General features: G+C 53.0%; 1 protein-coding gene and 1 pseudogene across 1 annotated transcript; one reads left to right on the top strand and one right to left on the bottom strand.

Moving 5' to 3' along the window:
• The first annotated feature begins 991 nt into the window (after positions 1-991).
• On the top strand, positions 992-15,312 carry LOC111558086 (annotated as a pseudogene).
• Positions 10,426-17,496, bottom strand: SLC27A5 (solute carrier family 27 member 5). Its single transcript, XM_003997338.6, is given in 11 exon segments — positions 10,426-10,793; positions 10,879-11,009; positions 11,207-11,304; positions 11,547-11,745; positions 12,467-12,557; positions 12,637-12,831; positions 13,646-13,752; positions 13,755-13,769; positions 15,634-15,792; positions 16,156-16,365; positions 16,660-17,496. Coding segments are annotated over 11 exon segments (2,061 nt in total). The 5' UTR covers positions 17,339-17,496; the 3' UTR covers positions 10,426-10,616.
• Positions 17,497-17,888: the final 392 nt, after the last annotated feature.

Genomic DNA, 17,888 nt, shown 5'->3' with positions numbered 1-17,888 from the left:
CGCTCTCTTGCATTACGACGATTTACAAATAGTGTTAATTCTAAGGACAGTTGTTGTTGACATAGATGCATATATAAGGACGGAGGAAGGGAGGAAGGGAGGAAGGAAGGCGGCAAGAATGAACGAACTCTTCAGATTAATTCCGTATTTCCTTATAACAGCTCTACGATGGGTAACGTCATTGTACCATTTCATGTACGAAGATGAAGGACCCTGACAACAAAACCTAAAACAAACCCTCACACTAGAGCAACAAAGAGGAAAGCTCTCGTTCTCCAGCAGTCGTGGGCGTGTACTGAGACTGCCCTTCCTTTTGTTTTCACGTGTGGCAGAAACCCAGGTTGGTCCCCAGGAGACAGGACCAAGGCATCAATATCCTGATGTGCCAGCCACACCTAGACGACCCAAAGACAGGCAAGTCTGGGAAAGTACATTTTGCGCGGTCCAGTTTAGCAGGGAAAACAGATGGCTTAGCAAAGTGTCAGAAAACAATTCAGACTCCAGAAAAATTTAGCCTAGGGGCTTGCAAACCTGACGTTAACCCCTTTACAAAACACGGAGAGGTCAATCCAGGGCACAGGCCTCCAGAGGTAGAGCCAGGCTCTGTGCCAAAGCACCGTCCCACCTAACTCGCCCCTCTCATCAGGCTATGTCCTTTTATTTATTTATTTATTCATTAAAAATATATATTTTTTATGTTTATTTATTTTTGAGAGGGATATATATTTTTTAAGAATATATATGTTTATATATTTTGAGAGGGAGAGAACGAGCAGGGGAGGGCAGAGAGAGAGGGAGATTCAGAATCTGAAGCCGACTCCAGGGTCTGAGCTGTCAGCAAGAAGCCGGACGAGGGACCAAACTCACAAACCCCGGTATCATGACTTGAGCCGAAGTCGGCTGCTCAACCAACTGAGCCACCCAGGGGCCCCTATCAGGCTTTGTCTTTTTTTTTTTTTTTTTTTCCTCCTTCACGCTTTGTCTTTAAAGCCCGGTGTCGGGGTCGCCTCTTGGGACCTCAGCAATTTCCGCTTCTGCGCGTCCCGCGTTAAGTCTAGTCCGCCGCGTGGGCGAGTGTCTAGAGCCCAGGACCCCGAGCGCAGGACGCCGAGCCGGGCGATCGCACACTTCACTCCCCGGGATCCACGGAAGCTGGGGAGCGCCTGCGGGACTCCATTTCCCAGCGCGCCGCGCGGGGATGCCTAGACGTTGCCGCGGATATCAAGCAGGGCTCCGCCCACGCGGGACGGGAACTGCGCTTCCCAGAAGCCGCCGCGCGTGCGTCCGCAGCGTGCACTGGGCCTATGAGGACTTTCGGGGGCTGGACTTCCGGCGTCCCGGACTGTCACTTTGCTACCGGGCGTTGGGCCACACCGGTATTGGTGAACTGGAGCGCCGCGAGCCCCCAGGCCGGTTTCTTAGAAGGTTTGGAGACCCGAGGCGAGGGCTGGGAGGAAGACCCGAGCGGTGGACCGTCTCGCGCACGCCCTGATTGCTGGCGACGGTCGCGCCCCGAGCCTAGGCTTCTCCGTGAAGAGCCTGGGCCGCTCCGCGGGGCTGTGGGGCGGCGCCCCGAGTCACGTGCTGTCCGACCCCGGGACGGCGGGGGAGGCGGCGCCCTGAGCGACCCTGCCTTACACGGCCCGGGAGGCTGAGACCAGGAGCCGGCGAGTCCGTGTTGTCCGTCTCTTTCTGCGAGTCCCCAAGTACAGGTTCTGATGGCGACCGCGGCGCTGACAGACCGGGCCCAGGTGAGTAGAGGAAGCGTAAGGCTCCCATCCGCCCGGATCCCTCCTCGAAGGACCCGATCCTCGACTCAGGGAGAGACTTTACCCGCACGTTTTGTCTCCCCTCTCGGTTCGTCCTAGGCCCCGGCGTTCAGGCCAGTGGAGCGTGCACGTGTGAGATCCCCACTTCTGGCAGCCAAGGGAGTGAGGTGTAGAAGGAAGTTCCAAGCAGAGGGTCCCGCACGTGCAAAAGCTGGGAGGGGAGACTGAGCCTAGGTGGTTCCGGAGCTGAGCTTCCGGACGTGAGCACGGGAGAGAAATGGCAGGCTTGACTTGCATCGGGGGCCATGGGATGATTCTAACAGAGCCTGGATATGCTTTAAGTTAGAGACTTTAAAGTAACCCACCGTTTGCTTGGCGGAGAAATGACGCAGAGCGGGTGGCTGTGTGCAGGGAGCAGGCAGCACCACAGTCCAGGTGGCCGAAGACGGCACCCGCTGCACACGGGGCCAGTGGAGATGGGAAAGTGGCTGGATTCTGGAACGATCTGATGTCTCAGGTGCGGCGTGTGAGCGAGTGCCCCGAGTGGAGCACAGTCCCAAGTGTTTAAGCTGAGCACCCAGGAGAATGGAATTGCTGCAGACAGAAACAGGAATGTGAAGGGAAAAGAGGTTTCAGAGTAAAATCAGGGAGTCTGTGATGTCCCAGAGTGGAGGTATCATGTGGACCTGGAATTGGAGGTGTCCAAGGACAGAGTCCTGGTATTCGGAACCAAGGCAGGGCCTGGGAATCAGACTTAGGAGGAGGGAATAGCGTAGATTCAGCCAGGGATGGGTAGTGCTCCAGGGAGATGCAAAGATGCTGGTGGCCCCTGGGGCTCTCAGAGGGGAGGTCTGGCAAGTGGCTGAAGGGAGGGTTTTGGCCAAGGAAATGGGGGGCGAGGAGCACATGGCTATAGAGGGAGAGGGGAACTGGCTTCCTGTGTGGCGACCAGACTCTTGGGGCCAGTCCTATAGTGACTGGAGGGGATTAGCTGGTCCTTCAGGCTGAAGGAGCAGCCTTGGAATGTCAGGCAGGTTCAGCAGAGGCAGGCATCCTTACGGGGATGGGCATGTCTCTTGGGTCCACAGCTAGGACTTGTACAATTGCTAATTACAAGAACAGGTAAGGGCGTGGCACGTCTGGAGAGGGTCAACTTGTGCAAAGACTGGAGCACGAGTGGACACCTGGGCCTGCCTTTGGAGTGGCAGCCATCTGAAGGCCATGGGCTTGCTCTAGCTGCCTTGTATAGAGTGGCTAGTAGGGAGTCTGAGAAGACCTGTATGTCCTAGACAGGTAGGGTGGAGGGGAGGGGAGGGAAGTTTCGTCTGCAGAGTTGCAGAGCTCTGGGGTGGGGCAGGGGGGGAAGGTAAGCATCTGAGGGACACTAGTTGGGGTAGCCATTGAGACAGGGAGGCGGGTCCTGGGTCCCACAGCCAGAGCTTAGATTGTGTCTACCTTCCCCTGCCCACTCTTGTAGGGCCTGATGGCCTTTGAGGATGTGGCCATGTACTTGTCCCAGGAGGAGTGGGAGCTCCTGGACGCAGCCCACGTGATGTTAGAGAACTTCGCGCTTGTGTCCTCGCTGGGTAAGGCCCTGGGTTTTCCGTGGGAAGCTCAGTCGTTGCCAGCACTAACCCCTTCTCTCCTGTTGGCCTGTGAGCAGCTTCACACCATTTGGCTGAGTGTCCCTGTGCCACTGTGGTGCCTGTGTCTAGGCTCGGCCCCTTTCATCTGGTGCTTCCAACACGGTTCTCCTCACAGGGACCATTGAACTTTTCCTGTGAGTCCTTCCCTGCAGTGAGGCTTCAGATGACACCATCTATGTCCCACAAAGCCCCTCACCCTTGCCATCTCTTGGGCAGTAGGTTGTCCTGAGCTGGGCCTGGCCCCTCACTTGCTTGTGTTTTCTCACAGGACTCTCTGCCTCACGACCCTGGGTGGTCCTGCAGCTTGAGCGTGGCGAAGAGCCCTGGGTTCTCAGTGGGACAGTTGTGACACCAGCCAGGAATGCTCAGAGAAAGCCCAGCCCTGGTGAGTGGGGGCTCAGAGGGTGTGAGCTTGGGGCTAACCAATGGCCAGGCTTCTGTCCCCCGTTTCCCTGCTTTCCTGGACACTTTCATCTCCTGCTTCTGGCCTGACTCCCTCCTGTTTTCCTACCATCAGCCTCTCCTGGCAGCTCTGGCCTTGGCTTGCCATTCAAGGGGGAGCTCCCAGGGTACCCCATTCCAGACACTGGGGCACAGCCTCTAATTAGCAGGTCTCTCCTGCTCCTGCCCTCATAGAGTTCACCATACTAGTGAAGAGGCAGTGGGGAAATAGGGTTTGTGAGTAAAGCCTATAGGATTAGGTAGCCTCAAGCAAAAGCAGGCTTGAGGAGTGCCCTGAGATGGAAGTGAACTACATACAGGAAAGGTGTCTGGCCATGGCTTTTCTCCCTGGCTTGCATACCTCATCCTTAGAATCCCCCTTGCTTGCCCACTAGGCCTTCCCTGATCACCTCCTCTTGGCCAGGATGACTCAATATATGTCTTTTCTATGCCTTCATCTGCATATGACAGGTTGTTCTTGAAGAAGCAGCATTGCCAGTGACATTCTAGAATTGCTCCCCTCCAGCACCTACCTTCACAGGCACCTGTGAACGTGGGAAAAGCTCAGTGGGTTGGCAGGGCACCTCCGTCTCTCAGGAGAAAAAGACCACAGGGGTGTCTGTATTTTTGGGGATAGACTTCTCCTAATCCAGAGCTCTGGTGAGGCTACTGTTAACCTATAGCTGACCTCATCACTTAGGACTCCACAGGATGACCAACCCAGGGATTTGGCCATCATAGAAGCCCTCTCGCCAGGCCAGCACCCGAGGACATCTGATAGGTAGAAGCCATACTCATAGGAGGCCAGTAGCAGAGTCCTCCCATGCATCCCAGACCTCGAAGTTAATTGTGCTAGGTAGGGAGGAAAGCAGGGGTGGATTGTGAGAAGCCTCATGGGCTCCCTGCTAGCCAAGAGCCCCCCACCTGGGATCAGCTGGGCAAGGCCCTCCACACAGGCCCCAGCTTCCTCTCCGGGGAGAAGCCCTTCGAATGCAGGGCGTGCACCAAAGTGTTTCTGAAGAGCTCTGACCTGCTCAAGCACCTGCGCACCCACACTGGAGAGCGGCCATACGAATGCTCTCAGTGTGGCAAGGCCTTCAGCCAGACATCACACCTGACGCAGCACCAGCGCATCCACAGCGGTGAGACACCCTATGCGTGCCCGGCCTGTGGCAAGGCCTTCAGGCATAGCTCCTCGCTGGTGCGGCACCAGCGCATACACACCGCTGAGAAGTCCTTCCGCTGCAGCGAGTGCGGCAAGGCCTTCAGCCACGGCTCCAACCTCAGCCAGCACCGCAAGATCCACGCAGGCGGGCGGCCCTACGCATGTGCTCAGTGTGGCCGCCGTTTCTGCCGCAACTCGCACCTGATCCAGCACGAGCGCACGCACACGGGTGAGAAGCCTTACACCTGTGCCCTTTGTGGTGCCGCCTTCAGCCAGGGTTCCTCCCTCTTCAAGCACCAGCGCGTGCACACGGGTGAGAAGCCCTTCGCCTGCACACAGTGTGGCCGCGCCTTCAGCCACAGCTCTAACCTCACGCAGCACCAGCTGCTGCACACTGGGGAGCGGCCCTTCCGCTGCGGGGACTGTGGCAAGGCTTTCGCCAAGGGCGCAGTGTTGCTCAGCCACCGACGCATCCACACGGGTGAGAAGCCCTTTGTGTGCACACACTGTGGCCGTGCCTTCCGTGAGCGCCCGGCCCTCTTCCACCACCAGAGGATCCACACGGGAGAGAAGCCCGTGCGGCGACCTCGGCGTGGGGCGGGCCTGTGCCCCCAGGCCAGGCCTTCTTCAGGGGCACCATCAGAGGGCACGCTGGGCAGAGTAGCTGGGCCCACTCCCACCTCAGGCCCACCGGCAGTTTCGAAGCCTGCTGACGCCTGAGCTCACCGCTCCAGCCTCCCCCAGGCTGTGGGAAAATGCCCTTGTTCCCTGCACATTCTGGAGAAGCCCTGTGCGTGCCCTGTGGTGCCGTCTGCACATGGTGACGATATTTGCCATTTCAGCACCAGCTCACTCCAACTCTAAGAGATCTGACTACAGAAAGATCAGGGGGATGGACGTGGAGGCTGGGACTTTGGTGGGCAGAGACTGGGCAATGAGAGTGCCGCTTCATGCCTGTTATGACTGTGAGCACTCAGGTGAGGAGGGGAATGCTGGAATGTTGGGGAGGCAGTCCTAGAAATTTCTGACGCCCGCGCACATACTGGCCAACAGGCTGACCCTCAGGATATTCTCTCAAGACCTCAGTTCATCAGAGGCTTCTGGGAGCAGGCCCAGTGGATAGGAAGTCAGGTTGGGGTCTGGTGTTGGCCTTGGGCCCTGAGCCTCAGTTTCCACCTCTGGGGAAAAGAAAGGAAGAGAGAGGGAGAGAGATTCAGGCTACAGAGGGTATTTGCAGCACCGTGACAAGCAGGATCTCGATAAGGGCCAACATGTGCCAACTGCCAGCCCTGTGAGATGGCTACTATGGCTGATATCCCCACGTCCCAGTTGAGGAAACTGAGGCAGAGAGTGGGAGTGTGCTGCTGCACAGAGCAGAGCCCAGGACTTAAATCCAGGTCACAGGCCCAGCTCATCTCTCTGCCCCCATGCTCTGGCACTCGTGCTCTAGTCTGCCAGTGTGAAGGCTGGACGATGCCAGGCCTGGCTTCCTGCACATGGCAGTCCCACAGGACGTGGAGGAAGTAGAGGTGGAGGTCCCTGGGGTGGGAGGAGGGAGACAAACATCAATGTGTTCATTCAGGTTTCACCCAAGCCTCAGCCCTGGCCATGCCCTGTTGTTACCAAAGTCACCATTACAGGGGTGTTTATATCCCCACTGCCCTGGTGAGAGGTGACCACGATAACAGGTTGGAGGAGACCAGATGGGACTACTTGTTTCTGCAGGGTCAGTGGGCAGGTGCCCACCTGTTCTCTTCCCTCAGTTGGAAAGAGGGTTTGCTGTTACCTAAGGCCACGTGTGTGTGATGCCTTCCCATCATGGGACACCTCCACGTGGCTGGGACACGTGGTGGACTAGGGCCCAGGTTTCTCCCTGTGGCCCTTATCAGAGCAGACCCTGTCTTGACCTCAGGCCTCACCCCTAGGGATGTTAGTGGTCTCTTTTCTGGGGAACAAAAAAGAAAAGACCAAAAATTATAAGTTGGAGTGGATGTACATTGTGTAAATCCCTGCACAGCACTGTGGAAATCCACAACCTCAGTCTCTCCTCCAAGCCTCTAGTCATGGTTCAGAAGAGTTTAACAATATCATCTTTTTTTTTTTTTTTAAGTTTATTTATTTAGGTGATCTCTACACCCAACATGGGGCTTTAAGTCACCACCCCAAGATCACGAGCCAGCCAGGTGCACCTAACAACACAATTTAAGTATGATCATCACAGAACTTTGAAGCCTTGGCTTCAATTCATGTCCTTTTGAGAGTCCAAAGGGTAGAGATGAAATTTGCCTATTTCCCAGTGAGGTGCTAGGACGTATCTTCTTGGCAACCAGAGGTGTGTGTGGGGGGGAGTGTTCTAGGAGACTTGGGCAAGGTGGACATCGTGAGGCTACCCCAAGTCTCAGCTCTACCAGGAGAGGGGTCTATGGATCCAGGCTTGGGAATCTGAGGCAAGGAGGTTCTGTAGTCCCATCACCTGCAAGGTCTGGCAGCCATCTGCCACACAGAGTGAGCACAGACATGACATTTCCCTCACTCCCCACCTGCCAACAGTTTCAGACCCATCTTCCACTTCTGGAGCCTCACAAGTCCTACAAGGAGGGGAGATAGGGTGGCAGGGAGAGCTGTCTTGCAGCATCTGGCTCTCCGAGATCCTTGGAGTGCAAGTCCACTGAAGTAAGCCTCCTGGTACCCTGTAGGCTTCTGAGGAACTGCCCACCTCTGCTGTACTCATCCTCTCTTCTCTAGTGCACACTCTGGTCTTATCCCCTCCACACCTTCCCCCAGATTCACCACCACGAGGGAGCCTTGATTAGGTCACAGACTCAGTCTGCACAGCTGTGAAATGCAGACACATCCCCCACTCTAACTGATAGAGAGCTTTCTGGGGAAAGGAGCAAAGGCATGTGTCAAACACCTAGTGGGTATTCAGCAAGTCATATACAATCTTTTCTGCATCTTTTTTTTTTTTTTAAGATTAAAAAAAAAAGAGGTTTACTTTTGAAGAGAGGGAGACAGGATTGGAAGCTGGCTCTGTGCTGACAGCAGTGAACCCAATGCAGGGCTTGAAGTCACAAACCATGAGTTCATGACCTGAGCCGAAGTCAAACGCTCAACCACCTGAGCAATGTAGGTAGCCCCAAGCTTTTCTGCATCTTGAACTGAAGTTCCTGGAGCTGTTTCCAACCTAATCCCTCCTGATCCCTTGAGCTCAGCCTGTTCCCTGCCCATCTCCCCACTAGTCTCCTTCCCACCTGTGTGGTTGGCTCCTGCTATCACTCATTTACTCCACCCTCCTCAAATCCAAGCCTCCCAATGCCCAGGTCTGGTCAGTGGCTCCCATTTGGATCCTATGGAAACAAGTATGATCACCTGCCTTCCCCCATGTCTTGGCCCTTACATTGCCCTCTTCCAAACTAATGTGTTCATGTTGGGCCCTAGGCTGCCAGGCTGACCCCTCTGCTCTTAACCTAGAGCTGGCTGTGGCTTCCCTGGCTTTCTGGTGCAAGATGGATAAAACAAACACATCTTACTTGGTTCAGAAACCCAATGAGTCCACAGGGAGGAGAGTCTTCAGAACATAAACCTACAAATAGGAGGATGGAGTAAGAGGTGTCAGGAAATGGCATTCTGAAGCTAGAATCAGATGGGCATGGGTGAGCTTTCACTGATTTAGTGAAAGCCACATACAAAGTTGGCACTGGGGAAAGTGGAGGGTGGTCCCTTCAGGCTTATGCTGCAGAACTCCAGAGGACTTGAAGACAGCAGCTCAAGCCCTGAGCCCACTTGGACTATATACATCACAGAGTTCTTCATGACCACTAGACTATACCTAACAGCTCCCACAATGACCCAGGTGTCACTTGCAGTATCTGACCTCTCATGGCCTATGTCATCTCAGTCTTGACACGTACATGTGCCCCAGCCTACAATACCCATAATGGTCAGGTGTGATTCCTGCCATGGAGAGGGCACAGACCACTTCACTGAGGATTAATATGTGCTATTTCCCTTTTCCAGGTCTACAGGTCTTAACATCACTGGGCAGCACCTAAAGCCCCTGACATGGGTGGAATGTACTAACCAGAGGTTCAGTGCCCTCAAATTCCTATCTGCATTTATCCTAATTCCAAAGAAGCCCTTCCATTTCTTCAGACAGTGAGGACTATACTTCCCCTAGGCTTTGCCACTCATGACAACATCTTTCCCTTGGCCTACAGTTCATAGTTCCCATAATGATCAAGTAACATTTAAAGCCCCCAACACAGCATGCACTACTCTTTTCTGAAACTAGCAAAAGCGTGTACCTGCCTACAGTGCCCAGAGAGCTCTTCTGGCCCCTAAGACACTGGATTTCGTTTACCAGAGGGCTCTGGACCTGTTCCACATCCTTTTTGCAGGTGCATTCTTCCATGGATGCTCTTTTTCCAGTTATTTGCCCACATTTCTTGGCTTAGCCTGATGTCCTTGTCATACTGCCATGATAGCACATCTTACATCCTACAGACCATATACTTATCTGTTTTGCCTGAGGCTAGCCTCATCTCTCAACCCTGGAATGGCTTCAAGGCTGCTGAATCCTATCACACTTCTGGCCTTGCCCAGACAGGGCCATTCCTTGAGGCTTGTCAAGAGCCCTGGTAGGGAAGCAGGGGGAACCCTGAAGTAAGGTCTCTGGAGGACAGTAGGCCCTGAATTCCTCGCTTGTATCTCCATCCACTGTTGGGGAGGAAGAATTTCCTCTGCCCTTCAAGGTCTCTCTGGCTTGTCTAAGAATCAAATTGACAAGAGATATGTTAACAGGAGAAAATCTAATTTGGTATATATGCAGTGTGCACACAGCCATAAAATTCCAAAGACAGGCAAAAGGAGGCATATATCATACTAAACAGAGAAAGGTGTAGGGGTCCATGACTGCAATAGGAAGAATTGCAATTTAAAGGAAAATGAAAGGGACGCCTGGGTGGCTTAGTCGGTTGAGCGTCTGACTCTTGATTTTGGCTCAGGTCACAATTCCAGGGTTCTTGATCAAGTGCTGCATTGGGCTCTGCACTGAGAGTGGAGCCTGCTTGAGATTTTCCTGCCCCTCTCCCCTGCTCTCTCTCTCTCTCAAAAAAATTTTTAAAAGGAAGATGAAAAAGTAAATATTTGGGGGGGTGGGCATTCAGAAACAGGACACAAGAATTCGATTAAAAAGGGCTTCCTTGGTTCCTCCCTGTCATAATGTAGTTATCTGTGGTGATAGCTCTCTTAGAGCAGATCCTCTATCAAATCCTTTTAGACAGTTGTGGGAGAGATAAAGAACTCCTGAATCTGCCGGGTTTTTATTGCTTTTATCATAAAATCATCTTTATGCCAAAATGGCCCATCTTAGGGCTGCCTGCCCTTAGCCCTACACACGCAGACATGTGTGTACACATCCAAGTTTATTCTCACTCCACTACTGGGCCCACAGTTATCTTACTCTCTTCAACTGGGGTTATGGCCAGGCTGCGATTCATGATAACTCTCAGCAGATTTGTGGTGGAGAGGATCCTGCCAATATGAGTGGTAGTCTGCATTGGGCACTGCCACTTCAGATGTGGACAGGCCAGATGGTCAGAGTCTCCAGGTTCCATTGCACACGGCCTGGTACGTTTCCGGTGTCAGGGGCTGGAAGGTCTTAGCCTGGTTGTCCAACACGAACAAGGGGTCAGCAATGACGCCTACATTGAAGCCCTCACGCACCAACCGGGACTTCACCAGTTTGAACGTGCTTGTGATCTCCAGGGTGTCCTGTAGGGACAGTAAGCATAATCCCTATTGTGAATCCCTGGCCAAGACCTCCCCCCCCCCGCCACTTCCACCACCCTGAGCTCACCTGGATACGGATGAAATGGGGTGCAGCATAGGCAGGGAGCCAAGTGCGGACATGTTGGTACATCCTCTGACCATCGAAGGTCTGGCCTGGGGCCAGCCTCACAGCAGCCATCCCCACCTTGCCCTCACAACCTGAGAAGCATAACAGTCATTCTCCACTCACCCACCTCACAGTGCTCATGGCTGACCCTCTTCCTTGGCCCATCTCTTCTCACTGGCTGTGCCCCTGCAGCTCCCCCACCTTTAAAATCTGGATAACACCCATAGACAAAATCCAGATAAAATCTGGATAAAGCTCTTGGAGGTTTAATGAGTCGAATCCTCCACACCTGGTACAGAGACGCCGTAGACGTTCACCTCCTGCAAGAAGTCCACAAGGGATAAAACGCTCTCCACCTCCCGCGTAGATACGTTCTCACCTTTCCATCTGTGGGGTTGAAGCCAATGCTTGTGACCACAACCCTGGCAAACAGGATGTCCCGCCTCTTGCCCACCAAGCCCCTCCTCCAACGAGATCTGATTGCCGGCTCTGCCCAACTCCTTCAGGATCCTTCAGGATCGGGAAGCCATCCCCCTCTGGAATCCGGAAATCCTGCCTCTTCGGCCTGGTTCCCTCAAAGAATCGGGGAACCCGGGCCATCCGCCCTCCCAGTTCCCTGGGGACCCGACCGGAAGGTGTCCCCCAGGCGGTCCCGAAAGTAAAGGAAGCCTTCTCGGTCCATGGCCAGCACGTCTCCGGTGTTGAAGTAAACGTCGCCCCTGCGCCGCACATTCCGCACCAACTTCCGTTCCGACAGCTCTCGTGCCCCGCGGTAGCCCAGGAAAGGGTGGTGGCCCACTATCTGGGTTAACAGGAGCCCCGCCTCCCCTGGGGGTAGAAGCAGGAATTAGGGCATTAACAATGGTAAAGAACCTCAGGAGCCCACTAGCCCCCAGCCAGGAGGTTTCCAACCATGATGGACTCCATCATCGAGATCCTGCCAGAGAAGAGACAGAAAGAGACCTGGAGTTACAGAGGGAGGGAGAGACAGAAGGAGGCATTGGGATACCTAGACAAAGGATAACAAGCAGGGCACCTGGCTGGCTCAGTCAGTAGAACATGTGATTCTTGATCTCGGTGGTTAGTCCCAGCCCCATGTTGGATACATGAAATGAGATTACATGAAATGAGATAAGATGAGATGAAATATAAAATCTTAAAGAAGAAAAAGGATAACAAGGGGTAGAGGAAGGACAGAGACAAATGGTGCTGGGAAGAAAGAGATATAGCCAGGACTGTGTAAGACCCCCAAGAGAGAAGACCCTAGGAGAAGATATTGACAAGAGATTGATGCCTGGGAAGACATGACTTCCACTGAGAGCTCAAGAGAACAACTCAAATAGACACCCAGAGACCCAGCAGAAAAAGAGATTGAGGCAGGGTAGCTGGGCAGAACTGAGAGGCAGAGGGTCCCAGGCAGTGGTTCTGGGTGAGGCAGTAGACACCACCACTGAGCACTGAACTCAAGGCTTTGGGCAACTTGTTCCAGCCAAGAAGCAGATGATCCCCGTCCTTCCCACACCCAGGGAAGGCTTCCTGACCCTCGTACCTAGTCCCACAGGGATGCAGAATCCCTGACTGTCTCTGACAGGCTCCTCAGCCTCCGTGTCAAATTGTACAAGCTCAAAGGGGGACAGCATCTGAGTGGGGGATGGAGAAGGGTCAGCAGAGGTCCTGTGAGCTCAGCTTCAATCAGGGCCACTGTCCCACCCAACCCACTCGAAGCAAGCAGCTCATCTTGCCCAGGGCCCCACAGCGCCCTGGATAGTTGACGAAGCCAATGTTGCCTTCCGTGGAGCCATAGGTTTCCAAGATCCGAATGGGGCCAAAGCGCTGCTGAAAGGACTCCCACACATCTGCTCGGAGTCCATTGCCCATTGCCAAGCGGATTGTATGTGTCCGGTCCTCTGGTCGCTGCAGGAACATCCCAAGAAGAATGAAGAGGAAGTGACCTCAAGTGTGCCCAGGAACCCTTACCTACAAAGGCTATCTTTCCATCTTTCCGTCTTTACCTGGGAGGTGATTGGAGGGTCTATACCTAGGGCATCTACCAAGGGTTCTTACTTGGGAGTCTGTACTTGGAGGGTTACCTGCAGAGGTTACCTGGGGGGAAGTTACCTAGAAGCCTTACCTGGAGAGATACCTAGGGGTGACTGCAGGGCTAATCCAGGTCCTTACCTAGAGGAAATATCTGGGATTTTATATAGGGGTAGTACCTGGAACTTTTACCTGGGGGAAGTTATCTGGAGGGGTTACTTAGGGGCCTTTCTTAGAGGTAAATTGGGGAGTGACTTGAAACTTCACCTTGGGGAAGGTGATACCTGGGGGCCTTATGTGGAGCATTTTACCTGGGATCCATACCTCATTGCTGTATAAGTTCACATCTGGTGATTTTACCCTGAGCCACCCCCTGTTCTAGGCTCTTTATATATGTTTTATTCTCACAAATATTCCCTTTGAATTATTTTCCCCATTTTCCAAATGAGGACACTGAGGCTGCTGAGAGAGGTGAAGTCACCTGCCCAAGGTAGCACTGCTGATCATCAGAGGAGCCATGATTGGAAACTTTGTGTGAGATTCATCATCTGTGGCTGTTACCTGGGGAGTTTTACCTAAGGGACCTTGCTTGACTCCTGTATGTGAATCTACCTGAAACCTTTGCCTGGTATGACATCTGGGATTTCATACCCTAGGTGTTCACCATGGAGCCCTAATCTTAGCACCTCACCTGTGGAGTGTTACACAGGTACCGTAGGACCTCTCCTACATACAGGATCACAGTCACACCATGCTGCCGACAGTCATCCCAGAAGCAGGAAGCAGAGAACTTGGGGCCAGGACACAGGTTGCTCCTGAGAGGGGAGAGAAGAAAGGGTTTCAGGTCATGCTTCCATGCCACTGTGATAAGCTGCTCTGATCATATGACTGTGACCCTCTGAAGCACAGGTTTTGGAGCCGATCTGTGTGTCCCTGGTGGAGCCAGGACTACCTGCATGAGACGAGCATAGATGGGCATGGGTTCGAATCCTATCTTCAGAATGTGTACCAAGCTCAATGCTTGGTACAAAGTGAGCACTGCTAAGTAAGGGTTATGGATATTAACCATTAATGATTATTAGAAATGTTTTATAAATGTCATAAAGGTCTTCAAGAACTGGTAAAACCAGGGGGAACGTTGATAGGGAGTTTTCCAAATAAAGCTCCCCAGTATATAAATCATAAGGTTGTACACCTGAAACTAGTGTAACATTGTGCCAACTATCAATCAATCAATCTCCCCTATTTATCTTAGCCTCTCTAAGGTAGGATAATAGTTATGGGCTGCCCTCAATGTGATGTATTAGGAAGTACAATGCACCCCACCAAGGTTCTTGCCAACAATAATTGAACTGAATCTAATAATTGAACTGAATCTAATATCTCTAGAGGGAATTTCCAGGGGAGGGGCACCTAGGTGGCTCAGTTGGTTAATAGTCCAACTCTTCATTTTGAATCAGGTCATGATCCCCCATTTTGTGAGTTTGAGCCCCACGTCGGGCTCCGTGCTGGCTGTGTGGAGCCTGCTTGGGATTCTCTCTCCCTCTCTCTGCCCCTGCCCACTCCTGTTGTCTCTAGAAATAAATAAATAAATAAATAAATAAATAAATAAATAAATAAATAAATAAATAAAACTTTAAAATCTGCAGGGTAAAGAGGAGCAAAGAACAAACAAGTACTGTGAGGGGACTTTAACTGTAAAAAGACAATTAGACAATTGGGAAGATTTGAACATGACCTGTGCATCAGATGATATTAAAGTTACTGTTAATTTTGTCAGGTGTGATATCACTATCGTGACAGGTTGTTTTTTTTTTTTAAGCTTTATGTATTATTTTTGAGAGACAGAAAGAGATAGAGTGTGAGCAGGGGAGGGGCAGAGAGAGAGGAAGACACAGAATCTGAGGCAGGCTCCAGGCTCTGAGCTGTCAGCACTGAGTCCAATGCGGGGCTTGAACCCATGAACCATGAGATCATGACCTGAGCCAAAGTCAGACGCTTAACCAACTAAGCCACCCAGCCACCTCTATGGTGACAGTTTTTGTCATTATATATTAGAGATACATACTGATATAAACAAAAAGATACAGTGGCTAAAATTTGTTCTAAAATAATCCAGAAATGAAGAGAGGGATTATATATGAAATAAAACTAGTAACATGTTAACAATTGTCAAGGGTGGATGAGGATATGTGGGATATCATCAAACTATTTTCTCTACTTTTGCTTACTGTGTATGTTTGAAAGCAAAATGCTGATGGTGGCCGAAGCTGGGTGGTTGGGTACATGAGGATCATGTAGAAATATCTAGAAATTTGTATGTGTTCCAAATTTTTATAAAAAGTTGAAAAGAAAATATTGGACAGGTCCCAGTCTGAATTGCTAATCAGGTGTCCAGGATAATAGCCCAGTGGAATTCTTGGTGAATACCTACCCTTCACTGACTATCCCAGCATTCATACCACGTCATTACCTTCGGACCACAGCAAAGCCATTAGGGACTGTCTAAGTGACCAAGTTTCTCTCCAAGTAGCCCTGGGGCCTGCTATTGTGTGTCCCTTGTCAAAGGTGAGAACCTTGGTGCTGGGTAACCTGTGGGGACTTGTCACCCTGAAAGCCCACTCTGATATTGAGTCTGGAGGTCCCATGGATTGGAGAGGTCTTCAGAAAAGGTCTTACCAAGCTCCAGGCAGCCAAGAATTCCAAGGATAAGCCCCATCACATGGTACAGAGGCAAGACTGTGTAGACCACGTCATCAGCTGTGACCCCACCCAGGGACAGCATCTTGCACATCTGTAGCAGCCGTTCCTGTGTGACAATGGCCGGCTTTGGGAGTCCTGGCGAATGGAGTGGGAAGGGTGGGTGGTGAAAGGACAGTGCAAGAGGGACCAGCATACAGGAGTGGGTCTCTGTGGTCAGGTCTGCAGTGAGAGGCTTGAGGCTCTTAGAAGGTGGTCAAGTATGGGGATTTGAGGGTGGGCTCAGGGAAGAAAAATTCCAAATTTAGTGGCTGTTTACTGGGCAGAAGCAGGATTCTGGCGCTGACCATTCAATTCACACTGGGGATCAGAGTTCAGGCCAGGTGTCACAATCAAAGGGCAGGATGGGTTTCAGAGGTCAAGTTTGAGGCACATGTCAACTTGGGGTCAGAGCAGCATAAGGGTTCAGAGGTCAGGGCTAGAGTTGCTGGGCACCCTCACCAGTGGTCCCTGAGGTGTAGATAAACAGGGCAGGGCTTTTTGATGTGATCCGAGCACGTAGGTCAGCGGGCACAGGGTCGGTGGGTGCAACGTCAAGAGCAGCCCCCAGAGCCCCCACTCCTGGGGTTGGGGAGGAGTGGCTGAGGTAGAAGCATCGGATGTTCTCTGCCTGTAGCTTGGGAAGGACCTCTTCCAGATTCTCCTGGAGGTCTGCAGGGAAAAGAAATTGGGGAAAGGCCCATATCTGACATCAAGAGGGGAGACCCGAGACCCAAAGATAGGGGAGAAGAGTCTACTGCAAGCAATACAGAAAGCAGCCCCTAGAGAAGAACTTTTGCATTCTTATGTAAAGAGCCCCATAATTAGTATTTGTTGGCAAAAAGGATCGAAACAGACGTGGTGAAGAAAAAAGTAAGCCCCCACCAGGACCACTGAACAGCAGTTCTCCAAGTCTGTCCCCTGCTCCATCCCCCTCTGTCCTCTACTAGCCTCTGAGGTCCTCACCTGGGTCCACCACCAGCAACCGAGCCCCAGAGCTCAGTACGGAGTGTAGCAGGGGTGCCCCCCGGGCATGCGGATTAATCCAGGCGACGGGGCAGCCCAACTTGGCCAGCCCCAGCCACAAACCTAGGGCCGGAATGGTCTGGGAGGCCAGCACTAGGAGGGCGGCAGGCTCCCCAGCAAGCAAGCCTGTGAGGCTGCCCAGCTCGGCCTTCAGGGCCCACACTGCCTGGCATGCTCTCTCGTCCAGCTCCCTGAAGGTGACCGAGCGGCCCCCCGGACCCTTCCACACCAAGGGCGCCCGGTCCGGCTGTGCTTGTGCTCGCCGTTCAAAGGTATCCACAAAGGTGTTGGGCGGCTGGCGGCTCATGCGCGCCTTGATGTTTAGCCCCAGGTGGAGGATCCCGAAGATGTAGGCCAAGTCTGCAGGCAGCCAGCGCAGCCCTGGGGGTGGCCGTGCGGGTAACACAGCCAGCATGAGTGCCGCGGCCACCAGACTCAGCCAGTGGGGCATCCAGGGGTAGAGCCAGGGCCACGCCAGCATGGCGAGGCCGAGCAGCACACAGAAGATAGAGTCCCCCAGGAGCCAGCGCAGTGCCAGGGCCACCGCAGCAGGCCATGCGGACTGTCCCAGGCCCAGCAGCAGCAACAGTAAAAAGGCCAGTCGCAGCCCGACGCCCATCGCACCTGCTCCCTTCTCAGAGAAGCTTCCACAGAATGGTAACTTCTGCCAGGGGCTGCCTGGCTTTGATCTCTGACCCTTCAGCCCCACCCCCTAGCGGTAGCCCAGGAGCTGTTGACTGCGATGCTCCCGCCCTCCGGACTCTACCCCCAGCCATTTTGGACCCGTTTGTTTCACTGTGCCTACCTCCTACCAGGTACATGGCAGGCACCGAGTAAATACTTGAATGAACAAATCCAGTGCCTGAATGCAAACCCAGTTCTGATGTCCCCATCCCCACCCATGGGCTGGGCCCTATGACACTGTGCTTCACCCCCCTGGCATGGATGGGGACTGTCTTCGGGGTTCAGGAGGCTGAACTCCCCCTCCCCCCGGGGAACATGGGCAGGGCAGTTTATGAATGGTTGGACAGAAAAACCTTAACCCTTCACCTTTGGGAGGCACAGAGGGGGAGCTCAGAAAGGCGTTGCCATTGACTCAGGAGCCTACAGGTCAGGGCGGAGCACCACCCTCCAGCTCAATCCCCTCTCCACCTGCTTCAAATCCTTGA

This window comes from Felis catus, chromosome E2 (assembly GCF_018350175.1).
Source record: "Felis catus isolate Fca126 chromosome E2, F.catus_Fca126_mat1.0, whole genome shotgun sequence".
Lineage (NCBI taxonomy): Eukaryota > Metazoa > Chordata > Mammalia > Carnivora > Felidae > Felis > Felis catus.
The sequence above is the reverse complement of the archived record's forward strand: the minus strand, read 5'-3'. Positions and strand labels throughout refer to the sequence as shown.